Source organism: Chlorocebus sabaeus, chromosome 2, assembly GCF_047675955.1.
Source record: "Chlorocebus sabaeus isolate Y175 chromosome 2, mChlSab1.0.hap1, whole genome shotgun sequence".
Classification (NCBI taxonomy): domain Eukaryota; kingdom Metazoa; phylum Chordata; class Mammalia; order Primates; family Cercopithecidae; genus Chlorocebus; species Chlorocebus sabaeus.
The window spans coordinates 5,634,722-5,658,939 of record NC_132905.1 but is presented as its reverse complement, the minus strand read 5'-3'; the positions used below and the strand labels follow the sequence as shown (position 1 = coordinate 5,658,939).

Here is a 24,218-nt window from a genome sequence, read left to right as displayed (position 1 = left end):
TTTGGAAAAAAGGCTGGAGGGAGAATTTAGCAAACACACTTTGCCATGGCAATTCCACTGCTAAGCATTTCCACTAAAATCTGCAGGCGAAGGGGAGGCTGGCAGCAGGGAACAGAGTTCTAGGCAGAAGAAACAGCATATGCGTGCATATGGAGGTTGTGGTGAGAAGGAATGCGGCTGATGGACAGGCTGGTGGGCTCTGAGTGACTGCCTCACAGTAGTGCTTCCAGCCCAGCAGCCACTATCCTCTCTAAGAAGAAATAGAGGTTATCTGTGAAGTGTGTGGAGACAACTGTTACATGGGGATCAAGGAGCACGTGGAGGGGAGAGCGCAGAGAGAGTGAACATGGCTGAGACAGTGTCCATAAATTAAGAGAGACTCCAGCTGATGGACTTTACATCTTGACAGCATGCAAACATTTTAAATCTCAAAATGCCCCCTGAAGTGGTTAACATCCTCAATTAGATGTTGGCATTGGTGGTGAGGTGAAGAGATGAAGACAGCAGAGGACTGGCGGAGGGGAGGTGGCTGGGGAGGCCCCAGAGGAGCTGAGGAGGGCCTCGGTGGCAGGGCCCTTCAGTGCAGCTGTGACTGGGGTTCCCGTCTGCTGCTGCTTACACTATGTTGGATATATGAGTGATTACTGAGTACCTACTATGTGCCAGGCACTCTTCTAGGGACCGGGGAAAGAACTGTCAATAAAACAGGCCAGGCCTTCTTCTTGTGCAGCCTACTTCGTAGTGAGGAACAGACGTTAAACAGGGAAACAGGTAATGATAGGCCACGGTATGAGGACAGTGAGGAGTGTCGTGCAGAAAGGCAGAGCAGGGTACTGGGAAGGACTGTGTGCACGCACATGAGTATGTGTGAGTGTGAGTGAGTGTGCGTGTGTGTCTGTGTGTGCATGTGTGTGCATGTGCATGCATGCGTGTGTGTGTGTGTGTGTGTGTGCGAGGGGAGTCAATGAGTCCATTTTAGCCTTCCGGGAAGGCCTCTCAGAGGAGGTAACATCGGAGTAGATACCTGAGTGGAAGAAGGAGCCAGAAGAGTGTTCCAGGCAGAGGGAAGAGAGCGTGAAGGCCCCCAGGAAGTGGTGCTGCCTATGTGGAGGCCAAGCCAGGAGCTGCCCAGGTAGTTGGCATTGAGTGAGGAAGCAGGCAGGACCAGGGCAGGCAGGGTGCTGTGGGCCACGTCACGGCCTTTGGATTGGATTTCACTCAGGGGTACTAACATTCTTCTCATTTCCCTGATGATGAAACTGAAGACAACACTATGGTATCAATGGGCACAGACATTACCTCTAGTTTTGCCTGTCAAGGTTTCCAGTTTGCAAATGAGTCTTAGCTATACCCCTGCCTAGCTCTTCTTGGGCAAGTCACCTACTTCTCTGGGCCTCCGTTTCTTCATCTGTCAAATGGGAGTGAAAAGCTTCACCTTCCAGGAGTGTTGTAAGATGGGACTAACAACCCACCTCAAACGCTGCTGTAAGTCAGGAGCTGAGCCTGGGCCCTGGTGGACACAGAGAAGGCTCAGTAAGTACAGCCCGTCACTGTCATTATTACCAGGCTCTGAATGGAGGCAGGGAGAAGGGAGGGACAGAAACAGCTGTTGATAGCATATATGCTGGCTTACAGTTAGACATTTTCAGGGCTGGAAGCAAATCCAGGTCAACTCCTAGCCAGTGCTACTCACATCATCCAGCTAGTTCTTGGATGCCTCTAGTGATGGGGAATTCACTTCTAGAGGCATCTCATTCTTACCCTGCTTTAAATCCTTCAGTGAACACTCCATTGCTCTTGACATAAAGTCCAACTATTTTCTGAGGCCCCACAACCCTCCAGGAACCACCCCCTGCCAACCCCTGACCTTGTCCACTGTCCACCACTTGGTCCCTCACTCTCTTTTCTTTTGCATCTAAGCTTTGCACACACTAGTCCTTCTGCTGGGAATTCTGTCTGTTCTGCCCCCTCCTCATTCACTTAGCCCCTCCCCTTTTTTCAAGTTCTAAGTTACATATCACCTTTCTAGGGAGGCCTTCTTGAACCTCCCAGCCTGGGCTCGACACCCCTAAAACTGCTTGGGAATGTGCTCATCAGTCTTGTAATTAGTTGCTCATTTAAGATTGAGTTGCCCCATTTTCTATGAAGGTGGGGAGCTGTCTGATTTGTCCTTCTGTCTTCTGCATCTCACACCAGTGAGTGGCACGTACACAGGAAGGCACACAATACACGTCCACTGAATTGAGACACTGTCAGTGCCTCTCTGCTAGACAATTCTTTTTTTTTTTTTTTTTTTTTTTTTTGGTCTGGCTCTGTTGCCCAGGCTGAAGTGCAGTGGTGCAATCTTGGCTCACTGCAAACTCCTCCTCCCGGGTTCAAGCAATTATCCTGCCTCAGCCTCCCAAGTAGCTGGGATTACAGGTGCCTGCCACCACACCCACCTAATTTTTTATTTTTAGTAGAGACAGGGTTTCACCATGTTGGTCAGGCTAGTCTTGAACTCCTGATCTCAGGTGATCTGCCCACCTCGGCCTCCCAAAGTGCTGGGATTAAAGGCATGAGCCACCATGCCCAGCCCAATTCTTCCTCTTAGCAAGCTCACCCTACTCCAGCAGTGAGTGCTGTCAACACCCCCACTCTGCAGATAACGAAATTGATGAGGGTAGCACTGGCTACAGGGCTGGGGCAGAATGACAGGAGACAGCAGCAAGAAGGATGGAGCCTGGCCCTGCATGGTGTCGGGGTTAAACCCAAACAATTATTAATTTTATTGCTGTTGATATCATTATGATAGTCAAGGTGTTCTCATGGGGAAGAAAATACAGCACCTGCCAAAAGGAGACTGATGCTAAGTGATGCGTACAAGCTCAAGCTGAAATGGCAACTTCCTGAGAGCAGGGGCCCGGGGTCTTTCTTCCCCATATCTGGGGACTTTAGGGCAGTATCTGACTCCCTGCAGGGACAGCACAGAGGGTTCACCAGGTTCTCAGTGCTAAGTCCTGGCCATATACCATCTCATTGAACACTTCCAGCACTCCCTGAGGTCACAGTTATCACCATTCCCAACACACTGATTGGGTCACATGCTCAGGGAGGCTGCGTGGATCCAGGTGACAGAACAGGAAGGTAACAAAGCCAAGGTAGGACCCAGGTCTGTCTAATTCCAAAACCACCCTCCGTGCCAACTTCAGAATTCACTTCCTTCTCAAGAGTCCCCCAACTCAGCCTAGCTGCCCTCAAACTCAAACCAATTTTAACAGCTTCTCCTTCCCTTCACGTTGAGCTATTGATCTTCATTTTCCAGGCTGGTTTTGGCATGAACCACTGTATCTTGGAAGTTTTATCAGGGGCTCATTCTGGCTTTAAGCTTTCATTAGCACAGTTAACTTCCAATACGCTGCAAAAATATTTCTTCACATGTAGCTTCTAACTGCTTTGCCATCCAGATGGTTTTGAAATCAAGGAAGCTGCTATATTTGCCTGGAGCTGGTTGTTTTGAATTTTGCGATCACAGCCTTGGTCAGAAGATGAGTGACACAGCTGGCCACAGTGATTCGTCTTTGAGGAGCACATCACAAAGCAGCAAGAGGAAGTCTCCACTGATAATTTTTTTGTTTGTTTTAAATAACTAATACGATTACGGGTTTCTATTCACATTAGATTTTTGGATGAGTGTATTTAAGTAATTTTCTTTAGTTTTTATTCTGGGTTTCAAAACAGAGCTCCACGTCAACAACTAATTTATTATGGAATAGCCTGTGATTTTGACCTAGTTAATCTGACTCTAAATGATAACTTGCCATCGGAAAGTATATGGCAAGAGATAAAAGCAGAGCTGAAATTAGAAAAAAAAAAATACAAGTGCGAGAAAAAAAGGAGAAGCTATGGTTTCTCATTTTCCCCCTCCAGCACAAATTGTTGAGTAATGAGATTTTTAAAAGCCAGAAATTGCTGTGGAGTGAACCAGTGCTGGCAGCTGGAGAACTGGCACCAGACACATCTGGCCTGACAGGGTTTGAAGGAAGGCTCGCTGCAGTGGGTGACTACCCGTACCGCAGCCGGGCTCCTGCAGCCGCCATGCAGACATGTTCAGATACAAGAGGGAGGGAGAGCAAATGGGAAAAATCAACGTCCAAATTAGAAACTACCTAAGCCATGCTGTTTTTCTTGGGGCCCCACTGTGCCTTTGATTTCCTGATCGTTCAGAGCAAGAATAACAAAATCCGTCTAACCCAGTGATTTGGACAGATTCATCTGAAAAGCTACCCATTGGGTTTGATCTGTTCATACCAGTGATTCTCAACTGGGGAGCCAATTTATCCCCTGGAGACATGTGGCCATATCTGGAGACTTTTTCAGTTATAACTAGGAGGAGGTGCTACTGGCATCTGTAGGAAGAGGGCAGGGATGCTGCTAAGCACCCCAAAATGCACAGGACGGGCCCCTCATCCCCAACAAAGAATCATCTGGTGCCAAATGTCAATAGCGGTGAGGTTAGGAACCCCTAACGTGTGTGTACTCAATCTGAATTCCTTTGGTGGGGTGGCTGGTGTGCCATTATATATATAGTTTCTCGAACCTGGAGACATGAAGTTCAGGCCTGCCCAGCTCAGGCACCTAAGTTATGTAAGTAGTTGAAGGATCAACTGGGTCCCGTTTCCTTTTACTAAAGCAAAAGGATCTCATCACCTGGTGATGCAGCCAGCGGTGAAAAGAGCTTTTGAAAGAAGCGTTCAGTGGAAAAGAGTGCCCAGGGTAGTGCTGGGAGCTGCAGCGGCAGGCTGAACGGCATCCTCCCCGTTTCTGGCGGCTGTGTCAGAATTGAGGGCAGGAGGACCCCGGAGCAGGCTGCCCCCCTCTCTCGTCAGCCCCCCAGGACACTCTTGGCTTCTCTGCTGTTGAATCTGTCTCACTTGCTGTGGTGAAAGGTCACCGAGGAGCTGGGCGGCAGGACTCCCCAGGCGCCAGCCACGGTTCTACACTCACAGTGATTTTATTGGCATGACGGGAAGCTCGGGCCTGCCAAAGACAACAGTCCTGAGCTGTGACTGAGACTGCAGGCTCCTGGGGCATGTGTCCTACCACTCTAGACTGTCCCATTCCCACTGGGTGCAACGACCTGGAAGAGGTGGATGACAGCAGATGGATACCTGGTTTCCCCATCCTGTCCTCCCTATCTCAGCACCCAGCAGAGGGGCGCTTCCACGCCTGGCCCCCTTTCATCGTTTCCTGTTCACATTTTCCTGCCCTTTCTAAAGAAGCAGCAGGGCTGGGGTGGTCTCTTTTCATGCTGGTGATCAACTCTGTGGCCAAGGGCAGCTGGGTGACCTCTCGCTCCCAGGCTGCCAGGGGAAGCGGCCCCTGGATGAATGTCCCTTTCCACATGTGCATCTGCAACTCTTCAAACTGCGGAGGCGCCCTCCCTCGACCCTCCCTCGACCCTCATTCACACCCTTGCCAGCTCTTCCCAAAACAGCTTGCCTAGAAATATGGGGGCTGGGAAGAAAAGACTGTGATTGAAGAGCTCCTCGAGGTGACTTAGACTTTGCTCCTTGCCTGTGCTCCCTGGGAGCGCGCAGCCCCTCATTACCCCGGGGTTCTCGGCTGCCATTCCCTGAATGCGAGCTCAGGGCCAGGCTGCAAGTGGAGTGCTCTTCCTGCACATGCTCTCGTAATCTTCACAACCATCCCAGACGGAAGAGGGGATTTTGTGAGCCCATTTGACAGGAGAGAAAGTCAAGACTGAGAGAGCAGATGGCCATGCTTACCCAAGGCCAGACGGGTTGATACCATGTTGATCTGGGCTTCCCAACCAGGTGGTCTAAGCCCAGGGCCAGAATTCTTAGCCTTTCATAACGTAAGGGTGCTTGGGGATGAGCCCCCAGCTGGGCACACTTCAACTGTGGTTACTGTCATTTTTGTCAGTGGTGACTGGCCCCTGTGACGGCACACTCCAGTCAGCTGGCCTTTGTACAGTTTTGTATACCCTACTCCCCACCCCCACGAAGAGCCACCAGGAACCCCTTAGTCCCGGAGAAGGCACTGCCTCCTCTACCAGGAGTTCCTGAAGCCCCTTGGTCCCCTTTGTCAGGCCTGCTGGGCACAACTCGAGCCTGGGGCCACTGTGTGCTCCCTAGCTTCTCCCCAAGTCCCGCTGCAGGACGAAGCCCCGACCCCACACAGGTCAGGATTCCGTGGGCACGAAGAACCCCAGCATCCTTGGTCTGAGTGACCGGGCCTGTCCCGTACCACGGGGGGCTCAGTGGTGGGTCTGGGATCCTCCTGTATCTTCTTGGAGGCCCCGGTCCCACTGGGCCCAGCACAAAGGGCAGCTCTGGGTACCTACAGGCCAGGCTCCGACTGGCGCAGAGCGTACAGGGGCGCTCACATGGTGCGGTGACGCGACTCCCTTCCGCAGGGCCCAGGAAGCTCCTGGAGGCGCGCAGGTGCCGGACAGGTGAGACTGGAGAAGGGCGCTCAGGGCGCAGCACAGCGGCCGCGTGCGCCTGCCCAGGGCCGTAGTCCTCCAAGGGCCCTTAGGGGACATCAGACGGCGAGTTCCCTCCCTTCCGACCTCAGCCAGTTTGCCGAATGGGGGAGGGTGGCACCTACCTCCGAGAAGCACCAGGACGCAAGCGTAGGGGAGCATGGCTGCGAGCATCCCGGCGGGGCTGGCAGGACAGCCCGCTGGGCACGCCCAAGGTGCGCAAGGGGAGGCGCGCGCGCTGGGCTCTCGGACGGCAGCAGGCGCCGGCGTCCAGGCTGGGGTCCTGAGAAGAAGTTGCAAGGGTCCTGCGCCCCCCTCGGCTCTCACACGCGCTCAGCCTCCCCGGCTGTTGATAGTTGTAAGCGGAGCTGCTCACTCATAGGTCCAACTCGCCAGAAGAGGTGGAGACAGCCCCCGGCGAGGCTCGCACACCCGCGCAGGGCGCACAGCCCCTGGTGCAGCTCTTTCTACCATTCAGACCCCCAGCACTCCCCCAGATGTCTGTCCCCTGGCAGTCGCCTTCCCCAAAGTCTTCGCAGTGGGCAAGGAGGCCTTCCCCAAACTCTGGTCCCGGCCAAGCCACCAGAGCGATGCGCTCCTTGCGTCAAAGCGCACCCCTAGCCAGGCCGTTCCCTGGAAGGTGAAGCGGGGCAGGGGGTTCCCCTTAGCCCCTCAAGTCCTGGGACCCCTGAAGTTTCTATTCAGGTCTTCCAGATACTCCTGGAAAAGTCGCGTCAACTTGGTTCCCAGCAAACCCAGAAGCTCAGTGAAAGTGGCCAACCCGGTCGCTTAGAAGCCAGCCACGGTCTCTGTCTGTGAATGAGGCCCTCAACCCCTCCCCACCACACCCAAACGCATCCAGGCGAAGTGTGGAGCCGACCAGGCGGGTTTTCCTCCTCCTCCCAACTCCTCCTCCTGCTCCCCCCCCCACTCCCCAAATCTCATCTGAGTGAGTCAGCTGAGGGTGGCAGCTCAGAGGCAAGGCAGCCGTGAGGCGGAGGACAGGCTGGGGGACCCCAATGGGTCCACTCCGGCCCCCACCCCAGGCACTGGGACTCTGGTGGCACCCTGGATGGCAGGCAAGCCTTGAAGTCAAGTGCACGAGCCTTGGAAAGAAGGACAGGGAGAGTTATGGGATTTATGAATGAAGAAGAGAAAGAGAATCACTCGGATGGGAAAAGTTAACTGGATTGTTCCCACCTGCATGGATCACCGGGTAACAGAAGTGGGACCGAGGGGGCGAGGCTGTGGGCTGGGGATGTGCGGGTTTCCTTGCGTGGCCATAAACCCAGAGACGGAGAGGAAGAGATGGAAAGAAAAAGGAAAAAGGGAAAGAAAGTAAGAGGAGAGAGAGGGGCAAAGAGAGGATGAAGAGAGACAGAGAAGAGAGACCTGAGAGAGGGAGAGAAAGAAAGAGACAGAAAGAGAAATGAAAGTGGGGAAAGGGGAAACAGGCAGAGAGAGTAAGGCGAGGGAAGAGAGAGGGAAAAGGAAGGAGGGAGTGAAATCAAGAGAAGTAAAAAGAACCAGGAAGGGGGGGGGCAGAGAGAGAGAGATTGAGAGAGAGAGAGAGAGGGGAGAGAAGAGAGAATAGACAAGAGAGAAGAGAGAAGACAGAGATGTGGCCTCCTTGGGGAAAGGTTTGGAGAACTGGGCCAGGCCCGTTTCCCAGGGCTCACCAGTGAGCAGTCCACCTGCCCCTCTGAAGCATTTGATAGACTCATATGTCCCACTTTTGTGAGCTGATCATCCCACAGAGGACCAGGGGACACCACCTCACCTTTTGATTTCTTACCAGAAACTTGGGTGAGGCTTCCAGGAGATACAAGAGCCCTTCAGTCCACCCAGGGACCCCCGACGCGGGCCCACGAGCTGTCCTTAGCTTTCCTCCTCTCCAGAGGCAACAGAGAATAGGAAAAAGTCCAGAGCAAGGCCACAGCACAACCTTATGCAAATGGAAATGTGAGGAAAATGATCAATTTGCTTCCTGAAAATGACATTTTTTTTCTGGTTTCTATGAGACGCGAGGTGGCCTTTCTGAAACCGAAATCGGTATGAGCTTTCCCTGGCAGACAATGGCTACAGGCCACATGTTAAATTCTTATGAAAGGGATAACTTTGTGGGCAAGAGGAGAATTGTGCAGGGTGATTATTTATAATTGCATAATTGTGATTATTTGTTCAATTATCTGTCTTTCAATGTACAAAATTTACAATTATGGGTAGTTTAAAAACTGCATGCTAAGGCCGGGTGCCGTGGCACACACCTGTAATCCCAGCACTTTGGGAGAGCGAGGCGGGTGCATCACGTGAGGTCAGCAGTTCAAGACCAGCCTGGCCAACATGGTGAAACCCCGCCTCTACTAAAAATACAAAAATTAGCTGGGCGTGGTGGCAGGCATCTGTAATCCTAGCTACTCCAGAGGCTGAGGCAGGAGAATCACTTGAATCTGGGAGGTGGAGGTTGCAGTGAGCCAAGATCGTGCCATTGTACTCCAGCCTGGGTGACAAGAGTGAAACTCCATATCAAAACAAAACAACAAAAAAAATTAAAACTACATGCTATTCTGGCCATAATCATTTGAGACTTCAGTCTCTGGGCTTTCTGGATGTAGGTGTTTCAAAGTCCCAGGCGGCTGATGGGGGTTCAAGCATTAGTGGCTTTTCGCGGGGAGGATGGGTGTTACACTGATGTCCTATGTGGGGTCATAATTCAGTATTTTCAGAACTTATTGTACTGCTATTAGAGGTAAAAACTTTTCCACAAAGTATGGTGCTTGTGTATTAATAGTTGTATTGGCTTATTTATAAATGAGAGGATTTGCTGATAATTATTGAGACTGTGGCATGGGCCGGGAGCTAGGTGGGTTGAGTATTTTGTATGCATGTACTTTATATCTGAGCAAATTGACAAGAAGTAGGAATTATGATCAGGCCATTTTACAAACTGGGGCAACTGAGTTCAGAGAATTTGGGCCACTGTCCTGAGGCCAGGCAGCTGGAAGGTGGCAGAACTCCCGGGTCCCTGCTTCCGACCACCGTGCTGTGTCTTCAGAACATGTCCTGTCTCACTGGCTTGTCTACTCCTTTCTGAATCTGAGGACCCCAAAAGAAAAGGCCTGTTTTAAAATAACAGCTTCTCTTCAAAGAGGTGTGTGAATAATGGGGGAAAGAACTCCAAAGTACTTTTTGTATCCAGCCTGGGCAACATGGCAGAACACCATCTCTACAAAAAAATACAAAAATTCTCCAGGTGTAGTGGCACAGGCCTGTAGTCTCAGCTACTAGGGAGGCTGAGGTGGGAGGATCTCTTGAGCCTGGGTGGTCGAGGCTGCAGTGACCTATGATTGTGCCACTGCACTCCAGCCTGGGCGACAGAGCAAGACCTTGTCACACACACACACAAAAAGTGCTTTTTCTAGATCCTAGCTAAACCCCAACTGTTGAGGCTGAGAGTTACAGGTGGGCCCTGAGCCTGCTGCTTTCTCACCCTTGCGATGGGGCAACACTTGGGAGGATGTGGGCAGCTGTAAAGGGCACTGGAGGCTGACGGGTCCAGCGCTCCTCACTTTCCAGGTGAGGAAACAGAAGCACAATGCAGGTGAGCTGCCCCTGTCGAGGTAACACAGATTTCACCCCACAAATAGAAAAAAGCAAAGAAAATGGACAAATACTGTTTGAACAAGGCTCTCCTCAACTCACAAGGAGATCAAACAAGAGCAAAAGAAGGAACCGAAGCTAAAACTCATTTGTTGTCTTCAAACATAAATTTATTTTTAATCAAAAAAAGGAAAAAGTTATGTTGTCCAGATCTTGCATTTTGCTCAAGGAAGGGTGATATACACTTGGTTCCTGACCTCTTTCTTACCAAATAATCGCTTGAGAACTTTTGAAATGGTAGCAATCATAAAGCTGTTTTGGGGAGAAGCCCCAGCTCTGTGTTGGCTGTGAGTCACATCTGTGGGCATTACTGCATCTTGGCCTCTGTAGCTGGGCTTTTCTGGGCTGTTAACTGCAGGGGCCCTCCCTGGGAGGTCAGAGCTGCTGGGGCTGAGGTTTTGGGAGGATTCAGGGGATCTTGCTGGGTGTGAGGGAAGCGTCCTTGAGTCAGATGTCCGTGAGTGAGAGCCAGCCTTCCTGCTCCATGTTTATCTCCCACACCACCTCTTCCCCCAGAATCAAAGTCCAGATGGAATCAGGAGGAAAGTATTGCAGAGCAGGGCCTCTATTCCTTCCCCCTCCCTTCCAAATGCCTACCTCTTCATCCTTGTCCCTGTTAAAACACTGTGGGATGATAAGATCACCCCACAAAATGATGCGATAAAATGGTCTGGTTCCTCTGCTTGTTATCAGGGGTGTCTGATCAAAGAAATGGTGCCCAGGCCTGGTTATCTAATAACCAAATAAGCATCCAGGCAGCCTCCTGGGCCAAGAAAGGTAGGTTGGGGCAGCTCTGGATGAAGCAGGGGACAGGCCGGGGTGGGCTGGGCCCCTCTTGGTGACCATTTCTGCCTCCAGAGTGAGCATGCTGGCTTGGCCCGAGTCGACCAGATCCTTACAACAACCTGCATATTACAGACGAAGAAACTGAGGCAGGAAAACCAAGTCCCTGTCCTTCAGAAGTGCCCGGTGTGCCCCTGAGCCTAGCACATGCCTTGTGCATAGTAGGGGCTCACTACATGTTTGCTGAGTGAATGAATGAGAGAACAAATGAACTGTCACAGAATGAGCACTGGGTTTATCAGAAGACCTGAATTCAAATCTTAATGCCACCATTTAGCCACTCACCATGGCCCAGTGCTAGGAGGAGGCAAACTGGTTCCCAGGGCTCACCACTTAACGGGCACTCACTCTCGGGTGGGCACAGGTGCAGATAGCCCCTCCAGGTGAATGCCTTCTCATAGTTTGAGCCCTGGGTGCCTCACCGCAGTCCGGGCCCTGCAATTCCCTCTGCATCTGTTTCTTCCTCTGTAAAACAGAATGAAGCTGCCCCACCTGTAGGAATTAGAAGACCATGTCCAGGAATTGAGCACTGGGTGCAGGGTCCAGTCTTCTCAGGCCCTGAAACCCCATGGTGAGAAGTTGAAGGTCACACAGCTGGTACACAATGGAGCCTGGATGGAAACCTGGTCTGGGCTGGAAAGACTGGCTCCTCAGCCTGAATCTAAACTACCTAGGTCCTGAATGGCATCTTGTTCACCTGCCTCTGGGAAGGCAGGTTGTGGAAATACAACCTGAGAGCTGTCTGGGAACTCACCCACCAGCCCTCAAACCTGTATAGGTCTTCCTGCTCTATCTGGCTACTGTGTGTATGGTAGGGGCTGGGGGAGGATGGCGTTGGAGGGCTTAACCTAACACCTGGCACATAAATGTTTAGTGAATATGTTTTGAATGAATGTATGAATTCAGTAGATGAATGGATGGGTGATTGGGTAGGTGGATAGATGTGTGAGTGGGTGAGTGGAGGGGTGGATGGGTGGGTGGGTGGGGGCATGGATGGATGAATCGGTGAATAGATGGATAGATGGATGGAGGGTGAGATGGATGGATGGATGGATGAATAGATGAATGGGTGGATGGATGCATGGATGGGTGGGTGGATGAGTGGATGGGTGGTAAGTGGGTGAATGCGTTAATGGGTGGATGAGTGGGGGGGTGGATGGATAGATGGATGCATGGGTGACTGGGTTGGTGGATGGGTGTGTGAAAGAGTGAGTGGATGGGTGGGTGGGTGGATGGGTGGGTGAGTGGATGACTAACACTCCATTTGCTGTATTTGTTGCTCTGGATGGTGCTCACACCGAATGGTTTGTTAATTTTTTAGTAACAATTCATTAATGTGTTAACTCAAGCTGTGGAGACACATCTTAATCCCTGCACTTAAGGGGTGCTTTCCCACAAAGGCATGGCCTTGTGTTCTTCCTGTGAACAGCCACAGCACCAGCGTGACAGGCAGGTGCTGTTGAGCGAAGAGCAAATGCCTGCTCTTATGTGGCCAGCCTTGTTTGCCTGGGAGGTTTGGGGATTTGTTTTTGTTAAATTTCTGAGTCACCAGCCCAGCTCAAACCGTTCACTGATGCTGGGACCACTCATGGCAGGCTGTGGAATGGTGGCTGAGCAGCTGGGTGTGGCACCAATAGCTTCATCAACATGACACCCAGACAGTCAGGTCCCTCTGGTCGTGACACTGACAGTCTGGAGTGATGTAGATCCACCAGGGCTTGCCGAAGAGCATGGTTCAGTCCCCATCCTCTGATGTCTGCTCATGTGTGCAGAAGAGCTGCTTGGAGCAGGGTCTCACCTTTCTGTACCCGTTGGCCCCCCACTTCCATCCACCAGCTGGGTCGCAAGAAAAGGCAAAAGCTATTGTGACAGATTCCTTGTTTTGAGAGGCTTTTGTCGAAGAGGGGAAAAAGAAAAGTTAGGGAACATGTGTGGCTTCAAATTATGTCAGTTATAAAGTTTATTGTTAGCCCCCATTATAAAAATCAATATATGCTCCTCATATAGGATTTTAAAAGCACTGAGTTTATTATTTCTCTCTCATTGTAAAACTAACAGTGTTCCTAATATGCTACTTGGAAAATACAAAGTGGAAAGAAGAAAAATGAAAGTTACGTATAGTCCTTCAGCCCAGGGACAACCCCGGCTAACGCTGGGATGGATTAATTTTATGTATACATATAAATATTCTCATCTATGGTCAAATTTAATAATGTGAATGCCTTGATAAACCACTAATTCCTTAACTTCATCTTTTGGGTTAATTTCCTAGTCTTTAAGGAACTGTTAGACGCAAGGCTACGGGTAGTGGGTGGGCAAGGGACATGAAAAAAGAAATCTTATTTTTTGGCCAAAATATCCTGCATGTTGGATCTGCCTTTGTGTTGTTTTGCTTTGAGCCTTCCGCCTTGTTAGGCAGCTGTTTGTACACTTTCCTCTGCTTTGGATTTCAGTCTGGAAGCAGCACATTGATTTTAAACAGAAATACCTTAAAAGGGTGGTGTTTGGGGGTTTATAATCCCCCCACCATCAGCTTGCAAGTGGTTGGTTCTGTTCTGGCTGGCACGTTACACCAATAAGAGGGCTGGTGTGTCACCCAGGGAGCAGGTTAGCTAAATTCAAGGTGAACAGACGGCACCCTCTGTTTCTCTTCTGGCCATCTGCCTAGTTTGGGGGGTTTTGGGGAATTGGAGAAGCAATATTTAGGGGTGGGGGATCTTACAAGTGCTCACAGCACAACCCAAGCCTAAGACCTTATTTTTCCCTTCCTTCCCTCTTCTTTTTTTCAGTTTACAATTAACACTCAGGGTTTAGTCTCCACCCCTCCCTCTTGAAATGGAATTTTTATCTCTTGATTCATGCTACAAGATAAAATCCCTGTTTATCCAGTTGCATGAATAATTGATAAGCTCTTTCCAACTTGCCAGAAGCAACTTAGCCGTCTCGCCTTGCGGCCTGGAACCCCTGGCAATTTCCGGAGCACCGGCAAGAGACTTTTGCACAGTTTCTGCTTGGAGTCTACCGACTCTCTGTCTCAGAGGTGGGGGTTTATCTCATGATCCTGATTTGTGAGTTACAGATGAGGCACTGAAGGTTCCAGCAATGGGGATGCGTGGGGCTGGGGGAGGGAGGGAGGTGCACATCAGAGTCCTCTTAGATTGTGTGAACTCTTGTCTGTGACAGGTGCGGACCCGGATTCCACTGGGAGCAGCCCCCACACTCCCCATCCAGGGCTGGCAGTTTCAGAGTTCACAGCATTCATTGACTCTAATCTGTTCCCTGATAGTTTAAAGCAGGCTCAAGATATGAAAGCATTTTCCTTCCTGCATATTTAATGGACTTAATGAGATAACAATGAGAATCTGTGTTTAGGCTCTGTAGCGCATTTGGCTTTCCGGCCATGTTTATATGATAAAAGGCAGTGGGCTGTTATTTATGTGCTTAGCTGGGGTTTATTTTTTTAAACAGGTCTGGACAGCTACTTGTTATATTTGGCTCATGCTAGCTTAAAAAAGGAATTTATGGACCTTACTGCAGAACCTCCCAATTCTTCAGGCCAAGGTAAATGCAAGTTGGGGTGGTAGTGAAGTTGCAAACTGCCCTCAAGAGAAAAAGTTAACAAGATATTGTTCCTTCCACCCCTGGCCTCCCCTTGGTTTCTTGACCCCAAAAGCCTTCCCACCAGGCTTCAGGGTGACAAACGGTTGGATTTGATGGGGCTGAGATTTGCTTGTGCCTTTGTTGATGGCAGGGCACTTTTATTGAAACTTGTTGAAAGGAGCTGGCTTCGAAGGCTCCTCCAAGACTCTATACCATACGGGGAAGCAGGGTTTGATTCAAGGTACTCACATCTATCAACCACGGGCATTCATTGAGTTTTCTCTTTCATTTGGGGAAGGAAGGGAGAAAATGAACCAGAGGCTGATTTTCTTTTTTTTCCCCCTGGGCTGTTTTCCCCAAGCTCCAGGAAATTAAGAAACACGCCATTAGTTTTAGCAAACAATCTGAACAAAGTAAAACCAGATCTCCCACCAAAGTCCAAGGACCACGAGGGGTCTGAGTGCCCCTGGCGCTGTTTGTGGACTCTGCGGGTCGTGGAGGCGCCACGAAATGGGAAGAGAGCTGTGGGTGATACAGGATGGTGTGCGTGACAGTCCCCCCTGTGTCTTCTTTGCTACCATATTTATCATAGCTTAGATGTTCGTGGCCTGGTGGCGCCAAAGAAAGGTGAACAGAAAGGGTTTTTGGGGCGCCATGGCCCAGACCTTAGCCTGAACGTTGTGGGAAGCCGGTGGGTGTCTACATGCATTGGTGAAGACCAGTGGGCTTCTCCTTGGAAGCCGGTCTCCAAGATGGCTCTGGATGGCTCACTCCTGCATCTCGCCAAATCCACACGGTCCAGCTGTGTCTCCAGGGCTGCGTGGCTTATTGAAAAAGAGAGTGTATGGTGGATTTCAATATCCATATTCTACAAAAAATGTAAAAGGGGCAGGGGACGGGAACAAAGAAACCAGTGCTGGTGATCCTGTCCCCACAGTAAGGTCTGCGCTAGTGTGGACATGGGACAGGGGCCAGCTCACCATCGTGTATGTGATTTTGATGTTTGTATGTTTGTTGTACCACATGAACCAGTCTTGGATGGCTGTTCTGAGTAAATGGGATGACGTGGGTAAAACCCCCCAAGACCAGAGCTTGGCACCGGGCCGTGCTGGATAATGCTGACTCGTGGTGATGAGGGGAAGGAGGAGGCAGGATCCGATGGGTGAGGAGTCCAGGCTCCAGTGCAGCTAAATCACTGTCCACCAGTGTGATCTCAGCAAGCCTCTCTCCATCTGGATCTAGATGGTTCACCCATTAAACACTCCAGGCACACCGAAGGGAGATGAACAGTGTCCAGCATGGTTCTCAGCTGTGAGAAGCCATACACTCTCCTTTTCAACCCTACAACGTTCTGTCGCCTGGGGCGCAGGTTTCTTTCCTCTTTTTTTTTTTTTTTTACTTATTACGAGGTAAAATACAGTCTTATTACAGAAAACTAGAAACCAGAAAAGCCCATCACACAGTCATTCATTCAACAAATGCCTATTGGGAGGGGTGGGGGATGAGCCCCTGGTGGAAATGGGGTGAAGCCGTGGACTTTATCTGGGTGTGATGAGGGTTGACGGAGGGCTTTGAGCATCCTCAAAATTCAGAAATCTGTTCTCAGTCATCGGCAACTGTACCAGGAGAGGCAGAATTTACGAAGTTTTCTGACTCCAAAAGCCAGTGAAAGTGCAGATTTCCTGAGAAGGAGTGAAACTTAGGGCCCTGCCAGGCAGTGATGCTTTCTCCACTTTGGGGGCAGTAAAATGTACAGACTCCAGGGAAGGAAACCAGGAAGGAGGCTGCAAAGTGTGCCTCCTCTGGGAAGAGGTCAGGGAAGCCCAGCAAAAAGCTGTTGGGGACCCAGCCAGGCTGCCTCCCTTGGAAGCCCAGCCTGAGGTGTGGTGTTTCCCATCAGAGATGGCAGAAATGATTTCAGGTGCTATGTAGATAAGCCACCAACTATCATTGAATCTTTTCTTGGTTGTATTGTTAAAGAAAAAGTCTCTGTTGGGAGATGGTGTATCTTCAACACCACTTAACACTTGTCAAGCTCTCCTTTACTGAGGTAAAGCAGTCCTCAGGCTCAGAGCTTGTGACCAGGGAGCAGTATCTAGCCAAAATTTTATTTCGATGCTTTGTTTTCATTGTCTTTAAAACAAAAGATGGTCATCTTCCATTTGCCATGAAAGATGCTGCTTCCCATTTCTGTTTTTTACCCATTTTTCATTAAGGTATAATTTGCATGCAGTAAAGTCTAGTCTTTTTAGTGTACAGTTCTGTGGAATTTTGATAAATGTATCCAGTGTGCAACCATCACATCAAGATATAGAAGGGTTCCTTCACCCCTAAATCCTTCCTTGGGAATGATAATCTCTCTTCACCCTCAGTCCTTCTCAACCAATAGAATAGTTCTATTCAATTTCATTAATGTCTACTCTTATCTTCATTATTTCCTTTCTTTTGTTTATGATTGTTTCATCTTCACTAAAAGCTTATTATTATTTATGTCTCTTTAAAAATTTTTAGTTGTTGACCCGAGTTTTATAACATGCATCTTTAATAAAAAATTCTAACCTCAAATAATATACTACTTTATATCTAGTCTAAGAAACTTACAAAATATGTTAATTATTATTTTCTCCAACACTTTTGTGTCATTGGTGTCATATATTAACATTTTATTTTTATGTATGCTATGAGTACACAACAGCTTGTTACTACTTTTGTTTTTGCTACTACTTTTTGAAAGTCAGTTATCTTTTAGATTAGGAGTTGACAAATTTTTTCTGTAAAGGGTCAAATAGTAAATATTTTAGATCTTGTAGTCCACAAATTCTGGACCCTGTCATAGTGTAAAAGCAGTCATAGACAATACATACATGAACTTGTGTGGCTTTGGTCCAGGAAAAATCTTTATTTACAAAAACAGACCGTGGGCTACATTTGGCCCACAGGCTGGGATACATTTTGGGTTAATAGTTTTTGTTGTTGTTGTTGTAGTTTTAGCACTTGTATTGTCTTGTGGCTTGCCTGACATCTCAGGGGAAGTCTGATGTAATTCTTATTATTGTTCCTCTGTATGTACTATTTTTCTCTGCCTACATTTATGATTTTCTCTTTATCTTTAGTGTTCAGCAGTTTGAATAAGCTATTTCTAAGTATTTGTTTTTGATTAATTTATCCTGGTTGGTGTACTCTGAACTTTTTGGATCTGTGGTTTGGTGTCTGTCATTAGTTTTGAAAAATGTTTTTTGTATAATTTCAACTATTTTAATGTATTAATGTATATTTTTTGTATTTTAATGTATTAATATTGGTTCCATGGCCCATAAAATGGTTTGCTTTGGTTAATGTTTCTTGCGTACTTGGATGGAGTGTTTTATAAATGTCAATTAGATAACTATTTCTTCAAATATTTTTTTCTGCCTCATTCTGCCTTCTCATTCTGGAATTCCAATTACCATTCTGCTAGACCATTTGTTATTGCCTCACAATTCTTGGATACCCTGCTTATTTTTAAAACTCCTTTTCCTCCTTGAGCTTGAATAATTTCTATTGACCTATGCTTAAATTAGTTGATTCTTTTCTTACCTGTGTTAAATTTACTAATGAGCCTATCAAAATCATTATCTTTATGAGTGTAATTTTTATTTCAAGAATTTCCATTTGATTTTTTTTCTTATAGTTTCATTCCTCTGCTGAACTTACCTATGTGATAATTCATGGTGTTCTCATTTCTGCTAGAGTCTATAACATTTTGATCAGTTATTTAAAATTCCTATCTAATAATTCCATCATCTGTATCATAGCTGTGTCTAATTCTGTTGATTTTTTTGTCTCTTGACAGTGTGTTGTTTTTTTCTCTCACTTCTTTGAATGCCTCACATTTTTTTAATTGAAAGCCAGACATCTTACATAGGACAATATATACTGAGGTTTTAACATCTGGGAATGGAGCATGTCTTTATTTCTCCTAGGACTTCAGTATAGGCAGTTGAGTTGGTCTATTTAGGAATTCAGCTATGTTAGATTTCATTGTTGGCTATAGTTGCTCCCAGTGTGCTGCCAGCTTCAAAGTCCTTTTGTGTTAGTTTGAGTTTAAGTTGGGGGTTGGTTTGCCAGAGGATTTTTTTCAACATCTGCTCCACCCTCAGCTTTTAGTCTTCCTTCGTGCTTTGCCATAGATTGAGTCTCTCTCCTGTCTCTTGTCCCTCTCCCAGGAACAGACCACCGTTACCTGCTACTCCATATCTGTTTGCCTGGTAGTAGAGGTTGGGGAATATCCTCTGTTGTGCTTACTGTGTCTCAGTCTTAGCCAGACACTTTGTGGTTCTGTCTATCTCCCAGCTATTGGTTTGGGCTTAGGATGCATTCCTGCCCACCCTACTATACACCAGGAATAGTGTGAGGATGGGGGTTGCTGTTGTTGTAATTTCCCATTTTCATTCGTGCCCTCATGGCAGCAGGTTTCATTGCCCTTCCCCTAGACGTTTTAGGGAAATCCAGGTGAGGATTTGTGCTTTTTCTGCAGTGGTTTCTGTCCCCCTCCCCCAGTTCTATGCTGCAAGGGATGCTTTCTCAGTATTCTCATCTTGCCCTTTCCTATCTTTTTTGTGAGCACCCAGTTCAGCTATGGAAACAAGCCTGCATATAGAGCGAATTCTTCATATGTCTGTGGTTCTCAGAAGTGCCGTATAGTCTCAGCAGCCCATGCTCAGCCTTTAGCAATTTGTTAAATATTCTAGCTATTTTTTTTTTCCTACCAGCGTCTGATGGCGTCTACTCTAGGTAAGCAAGTTTTCCAGTCCTGGCTGTCCTTAGAGGTACCTATATTTCCTTACGTTTCAGGTTAGCTGGTTGCCTTGCAACCTCAGATCTCTGCTGGATTAAAGAAAAGTTGCAAAATTTCAAATTATCTGGCTTGGTTCTCTATTGGAGTAGTAAGAATGGGAGTGATGGTCTTTCCAGCATTCTACATCTGAAGCAGTTCAACTTCTTTTAAAAATAAACTTTCTGCAGTAAAAATAATGTGTCCTTTAATATATTTATGATACGAAGCAAAAAAAGCAAATACTAGGAAGCAAAGTCAATCATACAAAGCACATACAACAGGGCTTTGGAGTCAGCATTCTGTCTCATATTTTCTGTGTGACTTTGAAGAAGGTACTGGACCTTGAGCATCAGTTTCTATTTTCTTGTCTATACAATGGAGATCGAATGTTATCCAAAGAATTAAAAGAGCTAGTATAGAAAAAGTGCTTGGCTGATGTTAAGTGCGCCACTAAATTGATAAAATTAACAGATGCTATTACTTTACGTGGATTTAAAGACCCTCTCTGCAGTGTGGAAGACAGTCCTAGATGCAGTCGGGAAATGAGGTGATTCTTCTCTGTGTGATTCCCAAGCCTCCTGCACTCTGGCTGGCGTGTGTGTGTGCGTGTGTGTGTGTGTGTGTGTGTGAGAATGCTCACTGGTGGAATTCTCTGAAGTAGATTCTGCCACTACTACCACCATTCAAAGCATACTCTACAGCAAAAGAAGGAAATATTTAAAGAGCGTGAGAGACAGTGAAAATATCCAGCCCAAGACCAGGTATGGAGAAAGCCCCCAGGAAACATTAGCAAAGTGAGAAGGGAATGTACAGATGGGAGAAGTATGTATGGCTGGGAATAGACCCCCGCAGCTTAGTCCCTGCATGTGAACCAGTAACTGTGTCTGGGTGACCTTGGGCTGGACCCTTGATACCCTTGAGCCTCAATTTCTCATTAGCAAGATGGCAGAAATCTCTGCTGCCCTCCCTCACCTCCTGTGATTGTTGTGAAGCTGCAACAAGACCATGTCTGTGACCATTTGGAAACTCTACAAACATAACAGACATTAGTGTTAAAAATGATCACTCAAACCCATTCTGAAAGGTTGAAGGATACGTGAAAAGTGGACCTTGGGGCCTTCTCAATTATGGCTTCAGAAATAGTTAAGGTAAAGTCAGGCGGCAAGTGATCAGTGCTTCTCGATGCTTCTTTCCCAAGGAGGCACTCAGAGTTTTGCAGCTGCCTGACATGTTTCTTAACAAGTTACCTCCAACTGAAGAAACATCAGTAGTTGTCAAGGCCACAGTTTGTCTAGCTGATTTATACAAATCGGTGAAACAATATCTCCAGCCTATTCTTTGATGTTGGTTTGAAGCAAGTCATCTTAAACACTCATGGGAGCTGGAAGGAGATCCTTCATATAAATGTGTCCACAAATCTTTCTTGGTTGCTCAGGGTGAGGCCTCTGCTAGTTGCTTCAAAGGCCTCATCCATCACGACAGGGAGAATAAAAACCCAAGTTATGCTTTATTAACCTTGTTGATTGCCACCCTTGACCCAAATCAACCCACATCCAACTGTGGCAGGAATTTCTAACTCAACTTTTGCTGTAGTAGAACTGCACTTCCTCCGCCACAATCCTCTCTGCACCCTCCCTCCCTGGCCCTGGCACCTCTCTTTAATCAAGAAGAGCAGCAGGGAAGGAAGGAAGATCTCACTGCTGGAGACCAAGTGCTGTGGTCATTAAGGGGGCCAGTTCTGAAGCCTGACTGCCCGGATTTGAATCCTGGGTCCAGCATATACTGACCTTGGGCAAGCTCTAGAAACCCGCCCCTGCCTCACAGTCCCCATTTATAAATTTATATGGTGCATTGGTAGGGGTTATACCAGATAAACAGAACCAGGAATTTAGATATATATATATATTTTTTTAAGGAATTGGCTGTGGGACTGTAGATTCTGGCTTAGTAAGTCTGAAATCTGCAGGGCAGGCTGACAGGCTGGAGGCCTGCAGGCAGGAGCTGAAGCTGTGGACTAGACCAGGGGCAAAATTTCATTTTCTTCAGTGAACCTCAGTTTTGCTATTGAGGTCTTTCCACTGACTGGATGAGGTCCCCAGATTATTCAGGACAATCTTTACTTAAAGTCCCCTGACTGTAGACATTAACCCCTGGTAACTAGGATACCGTCAGAGCAGCACCTGCATTAGTGCTCGGTGGAATAACTAGGTACTAGAGCCTAGCCAAGTTGACACATTAAACTGACCAGCACAGATAGTGTAGAATTGATGTGAAGAGTACGAGGTACTACATGTAAAGTTTGCAGGCTGGAACCCAGAACACAGTGTGGCCTCAATATATATGAGCTGTTCTTATTGCTGCGAGGATGCAGAGAGAAGACTCACAAATGGCCCCATATATAGTAAGTGCTCAGTAAACATTAGCGATTATTATGTCTTCAAAATTTCACTCAATATGCATCATTAATGTCAGGGCTGTGATGGTGGTGAGGACAATGACTGCGGCCTATGTTAGCAAGTCATCTCATGTACACTCACACACACACTCTCTCTCACACACACTTGCATACTCACACCCATACACATACACACACTCATATACTTACACTCACACACACATACATGGTTGATGACAAGTGGTGACTTCATAGGGTGAGGACTTATGAAGGATCTAGAGTCTGAGGGCTTGGGGAGTGGAGGTTTGCAGGATGAGCGAGTTTCCTGGGGGAGGGGTGGTGGCTGGAGGGCCGGGCTATGGAAGCCCACAGCAGCTAGGACAGGCGCAAGCGTCAGTCCCTGGGCAGGGTCCTAGTGTGGTGGGGTGGGTCCAAGCCAAACCCTGCATATCAGGTCCTGACTATGGATACTTAATTGCTTTGATTTGATTTGATTTATTTTTAATTTTATTTTTTTGAGATGGAGTCTCACTCTGTCACCCAGGCTGGAGTATAATGGCATGATCTCGGCTTACTGCAACCTCCGCCTCCCGGGTTCAAGTGATTCTCCTGCCTCAGCCTCCTGAGTAGCTGGGATTGCAGGCACCCACCACCATGCCTGGCTAATTTTTGTATTTTTAGTAGAGATGGGGTTTCACCATGTTGGCCAGGCTGGTCTCGAACTCCTGACTTCAGGTGATCTGCCCTCTTCAGCCTTCCAAAGTGCTGGGATTATAGGCATGAGCCACTGTGCCTGGCCCTGCTTTGATTTTATATTGGTATTTTTTTTCCTCTCTTAGTGTGAAAATAATTTTAAAAATTGCTTATCAGCCATATCTACCTATCAATCTATTTAAAAATAACATACCAACATTATTGCTAACAATATGATTATTCCTAAAAACAGCTCCAGATTTCTTTGCAGTTCTTGTCTCACTAGGTGTGTGCATCCCTATCCGTGTATTTTAAAACACCTGAAATGATTCTTCTCTGATTGGTGAAATCAGGAGGTGGCTAACCTTTACTTAAAGGCCAGATTACCTAGGTAAAAAATGAGATATCCTTTGAAAGCAACAAGGACAAGGTCGTTCAGCACGCATAAACCTGAGTGTTGTGATTGGTTCGTCTGGTCTGGTCAGAATACACATGCACTCCACATCCCCCTTGCCATCTTGGGTCCAGGCCAACCTTGCCTCTCACCTGACAACTGTCACAGCTTCCAAAATGGTCTCCCTGCTCCCACTCTACCCTGTGCCCTATCCTCATCCTTTTGTACTTGGCAGCTAGAGTGATTTCTTTTCCAAACTAAACTGTAATATCACACTGAAAAGGGGTTCAAAGAATTGTCACGAAGTCATGGATGGAATGGGAGGCCATTACCTAAGTGCAATGAGTCAGAAGCGGAAAGCCAAGTCACTGCATGTTCTCACTTCTAAGTGGGGGCTAAACAGTGGGTACACATGGGCATACAGAGTAGGGCAATAGACACTAGAGACTCCAGCAGGTGGGAGGGTGGGTGTATTAGTCTGTTCTCACTCAGCTAATAAAGAAATACCAAAGACTGGGTAATTTATAAAGAAAAAAAGGTTTAATGGACTCACAGTTCCACTTGGCTGGGGAGGCCTCATAATCATGGCAGAAGGCAAAGGAGGAGCAAAGGCAGGTCTTACATGGCAGCAGGCAAGAGGGCATGTGCAAGGGAACTGCCCTTTGTAGAACCATCAGATTGAGTGAGACTTACTCACTGTCACAAGAAAGGGAAAAATCCACCACTATGATTCAGTTACCTCCCACTTGGTCCCTCCCGTGACACATGCAGATCATGTGAGCTACAATTCAAGATGAGATTTGGGTCAGTGGGAGAGGGCTGAGTGTTGATGAGTTACCTATGGGGTACAAAGTTCACTCTTCGGGTGATTCGGGTACACTGAAAGCCCAGACTTCACTGTCATGCAGTATATGGAGGTAACGACTGTACTTTTATCCCCTAAAGCTATAAAAATTTTTAAAATAAAATAAAAATGGTCATGTAGCACACTTCTGTGGAACCTCAACCCAGATCAAGAAGTTGCTTCCTTGTCCCATCTCAGAAACTGTGCCTCCCTCACCCCCAGCAAGAGAACCACTGTTTTGACATCTTACATTATTATCTCATTTTATTGCATTTCAATTGTCTTTAAATGGAGTAACTCAGATTTTATTCTGTTGCATCTTGCTCCTTTTGCATAACTTTTTAAAGTGAGACACAACCATGTAGTTGTGTGTGGGTATAGCTGTGTTGTTATTTTTGTTGTACAATATTCTATTTATGAATATGCTATAATTTATTTATCTATTTTGCTGTTGATGGATATTTGAGTTGTTTCCTTTTTGGTGGC

At 47.5% G+C, this 24,218-nt stretch overlaps 1 protein-coding gene and 1 long non-coding RNA gene across 5 annotated transcripts in view; one reads left to right on the top strand and one right to left on the bottom strand.

Annotated features, from left to right (window-relative positions):
• Positions 1 to 7,358, bottom strand: part of APCDD1L (APC down-regulated 1 like) — a 56,828-nt gene extending 49,470 nt beyond the window's left edge. Inside the window, exon 1 of the mRNA XM_008012952.3 lies at positions 6,613 to 7,358. Coding sequence (XP_008011143.1) covers positions 6,613 to 6,661 — 49 coding nt within the window. The 5' untranslated portion in view covers positions 6,662 to 7,358. The remainder of the gene's footprint in view (positions 1 to 6,612) is intronic.
• Positions 7,359 to 7,479: 121 nt separating this feature from the next.
• LOC140708787 (uncharacterized) overlaps positions 7,480 to 24,218 on the top strand; it is a 60,550-nt gene continuing 43,811 nt past the window's right edge. For all 4 annotated transcript variants that reach the window (XR_012088994.1, XR_012088992.1, XR_012088997.1 and 1 more), the window contains exon 1: positions 7,480 to 7,703. This is a non-coding gene — a long non-coding RNA (uncharacterized lncRNA). The remainder of the gene's footprint in view (positions 7,704 to 24,218) is intronic.